Source organism: Diprion similis, chromosome 8, assembly GCF_021155765.1.
Source record: "Diprion similis isolate iyDipSimi1 chromosome 8, iyDipSimi1.1, whole genome shotgun sequence".
NCBI classification, from domain to species: domain Eukaryota; kingdom Metazoa; phylum Arthropoda; class Insecta; order Hymenoptera; family Diprionidae; genus Diprion; species Diprion similis.
Window position 1 is genome coordinate 11,963,748 of NC_060112.1, and position 6,326 is coordinate 11,970,073.

Below are 6,326 nucleotides of genomic sequence, written 5' to 3' on the forward strand. Positions count from 1 at the left end.
ATTTAACGTAATTAGTCGTAACTATACAATATAAGCGAATATTTGGTGAGTTGTCATAAATATATTGTTCAGGGTCATAAGTTTATACCAACGTACCTGGTGAAACGTTTATGGACATTGCAGGTTTGTTATTTATTTCGTAACTAAAATATTGAAACGCGGCTCACTTAGCATTTAAATATCTAGTTGCCTTACCACGTGTTAAGATTCAAAAACAAATATATAATGTAACATAATTAAAATACATCACATCACGCATAATAATTAGTTCATTGGTACATACAATATTTTAATATATTGTTAAATATTATAATAAAATATAAATATAAAAATATTTAGTATATATATGCATAAATACGTAGACATGGTTATACCCGTAAATATATGTATAAAAATGTACGCGTCTTCTAAGCCAAATAATTGTAAATGTTTATCCCATACGAGTACACTGTTCTTATATGCATCCGGCGAGATGTCTTACTATTCGACATAATAAATATATTATGTGTAGTTATGTAGTGAGTTTTACTCGTTACTTACTCTCCTGTAACATGTATAAATCCACACCCGTCGTGACTGACAGCCAATACATTGACAAACCGTCAAACGATAGATCCCCAGACCAGTCAAATAGTTCAGATAAACAAACAAAACGCTACGAAAGACGTGAGAAAATTTTTAAATCTAGAATCATGCCGGAATCGGGTATGGAATGCCGGAATTGTGTCACTTTAGAGTAGTAATAACGAAAACGTTCACGCGTTTTAGTTAAATATTCCATGCTGCAATACAGCTGCAACTCACTCAACCAGACTGAAAATGGAATGAGCACACATATGTGTATAACGTACAATTTGCATTGTTATTTTAGTGTCATGGCCATGTATCTTCCTCAGTGTTTTCCCCGCCCCTCCTTATGCGCTATACCTTCATTCCGACTTTTTGTTTGTTTTACGTTACTCACCTTATTTTACTTATCGCTGAACTTTGAACACCTGAACCACATGCTGATATAGATATGTTCTTTTCACTCAATTCAGACTCCACTTACCGTTGAAGTCGATAACGTCTGATTCATTATCCTGATCTACCAGCCGATAACATTTGAGGGAAATGTATTTTCGAGTTTACTTGTCACTGAGAAACACGACGTCTGATTGCCGTCACGAGTGCAGTTCAACTCCAGGAACCAGTTTTGAAAAATAAAAAAATTCAGTTTCATCAGACGTTGTTCACAATCAGTCTTTAATAAGTAAAAACAATCTTAACTAACATGATGAAGTATGATCATATTTTATCCTCGTGTTACGATGACAATAATTCACTGTCAGTGGCTCAGGTGGTATCGGTAGGTACAACAAACCTGTAACAACATTACTCCGATTAAGTGACTGCAGGTCCGATACATGGTCACACGAAAATGTCGGTACCCATCAACTCCACATCGCCTGCATATCATCAGAGCACTTTCACGGCAGTGCATCCTAAAATTTTGCACAACGTAAGAACTGTCGAGAGGATCACTGCGACCCGACACATTACTCGAGGAGTTTAGTCTGCGCTCCGAAAGACCATTGCGTCAAAGATACGTGACGAAAAGCACATGAGACCGCAGATGATCAAAGTGACCGCGTTTTGTCAGCACGCAAGTCCGATAGTTTCCAGCGTTATCGACGAGCCTCGAATAGTTCTCTGTTTTACCAAGTTACCGACGGAGCTTCCAATTCCGAAAGGGGACCGTCTCCATCGGTCGTTCTAGAAGTCGCTCTCCTGATCAGTCGGTCTGTAACCGCTCCTCGGTTCCCTGGTCAGGGTCTGGATGACGATACCGTTCGTCGCTAACTTAGTCGGCAGGACTCCGTCGTGGACGTCCGAGTCCTCATCGTCGGACGAATGTCCGTTCCTGGCGTTGCTCCGTCGCTTCTTGTGTCGGGCGGCTGGGGTCAGAGGTCGTGGCCGAGTCCTGGAGCCGGCGTCGTCGTCCGAGTTGCTCCTGGGACGAGGACGCCGTTGCTGCAAGTTCCTCGATGACGCGAGCTCGTTAGTGGAATCGAGTGGGGACTGGGCCGAGTCCCCGAGGTCGTTGGTGGACCGATTCCTCTCGAGGCTGATCCGCCGTCGCCTGCTTTCACGCCGCTCTTCCCTCCTCGCCAAGTTCTCGTCACTGACCGCTCTCTTCCTTGGTCTCCTTGACCGCCGCTTTTTCGACCGCAGGTTATCCACCGATCCGAGTATGTGCGTCGGGACGCTTTCCATCGATATAGAGTCCAAGGCGTCCATCGAGTGTGCCAGTCTTGGCATGTGAACGGCTTCCTCGTAGCTCGGTGGACAGATCAGTTCCAGAGGGTTGATCCTCGGCTCCGACGACTGCTCCATTAAATTCTCTTCCTCGATTCGGTTTCTGGGAAAATTTCGTGCAGGGACGAATTTAATTGAGAGGTCATCGGAGATGGGTTGATGAAGCGCCGGGGGGGGGGGGGGGGGGGGGGGAGCGAGAGAGCGAAAGAGCGGTTCTCGGATTAGATTGATAATGAGAGAAGGGTCGTGACTTATGCGCAGGCACCTTAGCTTTTTACCGACGAGGATGTGCTGACGGCTGATAAAACACTTACCGTCGTTGTAGAAGCCTTAGTCTTTCCCTGGCTTCGGCTCTTTCCAGCTCTTGGCGTTCCAAGTGAGCCTGTCTCTTCATTTTCATCGCGTGCCGCAGAGACACGACACTGCCGAATACTATAACCATGGTCAATAGACTGATTAGAATCATGCCCCACGTTTTGTCCTTTGGCTCAAAACCGACATTCCTTTCGTCGCAGGCTTCTTCCCATGTGGAGTAGGACATGTTGTCGAGATTTTTACAAACCAGTTTCTGCGGGTTAGCTTTCATTTCGATCAGAAATTCGTAACTACCATGGATTTGCTCGCAATCGCATCGCCACGGATTTTCAGATATTAGGATCTTCTGCAAGGATGGATTACCTTCGAACACCGAGGGTGTCGGTGCAACCGTCAGTAGGTTTCCTAAAAATGAATATTTTTTGGTGAAATATGACCTGGCGGTGCTTGGTTTGAACCTTGGATGAAAGTTGACTCACCTGACAGATCGATACCTTCCAGAGCCGGTAGCAGATGAAAAGTTTGATTAGTTAATTGGATGACCCTGTTTTGCCGAAGGTACAGAGTAGTGAGGGACTGCGATTCAAGGTGATCAGGAATTTTGTCTACCCGATTGTTGCTCAAGTAGAGAATCTTGAGTTTTGGCATGGTGAGCAATACGTCGCTGGTAAAATCGTCCAATAAATTGTCAGACAGATCCAAGATGGTCGTTGAACTCGTGAAGTTTGGAAACTGAAGTAAACTATTGTGAGACAGGTTCAACAAACGCAAATTTATATTCTCTCTGAACGCTGCCCAGTGGACATTGTGCAGTGAATTTAAAGACAAGTCCAGAATTTCCAATTTCACTAGCCCAGCAAACGCGTTCTTGTTAATTTGATCGAAAACATTTGCTGCTAGCCATATTTGTCGTAATTCGGTGTTTTTTGCAAATATTTGATCCGGTAGAAACCTGATCAAGTTTTCGCCCAACTTCGCGACGGTTAGTTGAGGGAAACCGTGAAGCCCAGGTCGATCCAAATTGCACCTTGTAGCTTCTAATCTTTTCAATTTATTATGCGTCAGAGTGTTGAATCTGTTGAATTTAAGTAGACAGATTAGTTGAAAGAATAAAATGTTCTTAGAAATTGAATGAACATCTGTTTTTTTTTTTGTTTTTTTTTTTACTTTGAGTGGATACCTTGTGCTGAAGACTAGCATCGGGTTATTCGACAGTCGCAGTTCCTCCAGATTCGGTAAACTCAAGAGGGAATCTGGATACAGGTAGTTTATTTGACAGTCCGACATGTCCAACCATTTCAGTGATTCGCTCACGGGTTTATCCACCGTTCTCAAAGGATTTCCCATGAGACTCAGACTTCTCAGTTGTGTCATTTTACTCACAGTCGTATTAGCAAACGCTTTAATTCCTGAAAAAATAACGAAACTTGAGAAATTTCATATCTAAAATATCACAAACTGTTGCATTCATTTGTCGTTCATAATCGCGGATGAATATACAGTTATACTGTTTTTGAGAGGATAAAAGCTTTCGCAATCATTGACACAAACCGGTGATGAATCAGGCTTCAAGTGAATTCTAAAGTCGGAGTGTGTTTCATTCCTCCCGCGAAAAAGAAATTCCCGTATTAAAGGGCTGCAGTTCGATTGAAAATTCCAACGTGGGCGTGGCTGACCCAGATAACAGAGCTAAAGGTTGAATCAATAGAGTATTGTCCATGGCTGGTGTGTAACTTTATCAAAGCAAGGCAGCGTAATAAGCATAAAAGAATAATAAAAAGGTGGATATGATGGCGTTCGAAAAGCTGGTATCGCTTATCAGTAGTGGTGCTGCTCTGATTAAACAGTCATACGTAAACTTAAGTCTAACGAATCTTATCACGCGTGAATGAATCAGGTGGAAAATAAGCGCTACACATGTAGGTATCACGACTTGCAAGTTGTACTACGTGCCCGTAGCTACTTCAGAGTCAGAGTTGAAGCATCGGGAATTTCTCGTGAATTCTTAACTCACCGCAGTAACTGCAGTCCAAGACATGCAACGACTGGCTCATTAACCCGTCCAGACTAGATATTGGATTTCCTCCGAAGAACAAGATCTTCAGGCTCGTCAGATGGCTTATCGATGTCAGCCCAGATATGGAGGTAAAAGCATTACCAGACAGATCAAGTTTCTGCAGCTTATCCAACCCGTAAAGTTTATCCGGCAAATCGGTCAACCGATTTCTGGCCAAATTTAGATACTCTAGTTGGCTGAGAAGCGTCAAAGTATCCGGTATCTCTTGCAAAATGTTTCCGGATAAGTCCAAATGTTGTACCTGTATACATGTAAACAAATATATCTGAATGCGCGATAATATTCTTCATTTCCAAGTCCGAGCAACCGCAAGGATCGAGTTCTACCGTAATCATCGATTAACGATTTGACGCTGATTGAGAGAGGCTTGATAATATACATACATCGCCTTAAATGATATGAATTGTCGTTTAAGACGTGGCAAAGTGTTGTTAATTCACCATTCCAAGATCGTTAAAAAAGTACTTCGGATTCGTTAAACCTGAAGAAACCTGAATCCCTGTTTGGAACAATGATTCATAAGTGATTCACACTCACCAAATCACTGATTCTATCAGGAAACTCTCGCAAGCCTCTTTTTTCGCATGCTACGCGACTAGGGTTCTGGTCCAAGAAGCAGAGACACCTTTCAGGGCAGCCAGCGTGAACCACGAGTCGAAACGAGGCGAGGAAAAATATGAACACACACCAAGTAACACTCGGGCTCTTCGATCCATTTGTGAAACGTTGATATCTCACCATTTTGAAACTGAATTACACCGTTGGTCAGTCCGAAAAATGATGCACATAGCAGCACCTAGTGCTCTTTGACACTTGATATTCAGTAATCGTCCGATAACAATCCGGTGCACCTTGGTGATAACGTCATCGTTGAAAAGCGAGGGACATTTTTTCAGAGTGGTTGTTTCAACATGCCCCAAAATGTTTCAACTGGTTCATATATTTAACGCAGAAACGAAAACTCTGACAACACCACCACGACGCTTAGTCTGATCTGCTCAAATATCAAGGGAGCGGTTACGTTACATGTGCCTCTGCGACTTATCGCAGTGCTTGATAAGTGGCGCGCACGATGGCTCACTCGCTCAGATATCTCACCAAGATAGCCGAGCGGTGTGTAGTTCGACTGAAATATGTGTCAGGTTGTTTTTCATAATTACCGTTCTGCCGTTGATCGGAATTTGAATTCGGCACAAGGTGTCGCATTCGCGACTTCGGGTTCTTTACTCACACGCCAAGAACCCGGGAAACGTATCAACCGATGGATTTCGAAGGCACTTTCCAATTTAGTCAAGGCCGGATTATGGACAGGGATGAAAACGCCCAGGTTAAAGCTCCGCCGAGAAGGACAATTTACACGACTTATCTAGGCAGTTCAATACGCCATTGAGAATTTAGGAAGGCAATGACCCGACTCTCGTGAACATGTGATGTGTAATTATGAGCACGCGGGTTCTGTATGCACACGTGTAGATGTGTACACACGACAGGTACGCGGTCACAGCGACGCAGTGCCGAAGACAGTGTGAGACGTACCACGGAACCTATAACCACCATCTTCCACCTCTTCGTTGAAAAATATAAGACGTTAGATAAATATCTCAAGTATCCCAAAGCCGATATTGAGCGACCTCTC

At 43.5% G+C, this 6,326-nt stretch overlaps 1 protein-coding gene across 1 annotated transcript; it reads right to left on the minus strand.

Annotated features, from left to right (window-relative positions):
- Positions 1-1,360: 1,360 nt before the first annotated feature.
- Positions 1,361-5,838, minus strand: LOC124408554 (insulin-like growth factor-binding protein complex acid labile subunit). The gene is made up of 6 exons (XM_046885560.1): positions 5,228-5,838; positions 4,628-4,931; positions 3,794-4,022; positions 3,093-3,688; positions 2,613-3,018; positions 1,361-2,401 (listed from the first exon to the last, which is right to left on the minus strand). Exons 1-6 carry the CDS (start codon positions 5,429-5,431, stop codon positions 1,756-1,758), a joined length of 2,385 nt encoding a protein of 794 aa, XP_046741516.1. The 5' UTR covers positions 5,432-5,838; the 3' UTR covers positions 1,361-1,755.
- Positions 5,839-6,326: the final 488 nt, after the last annotated feature.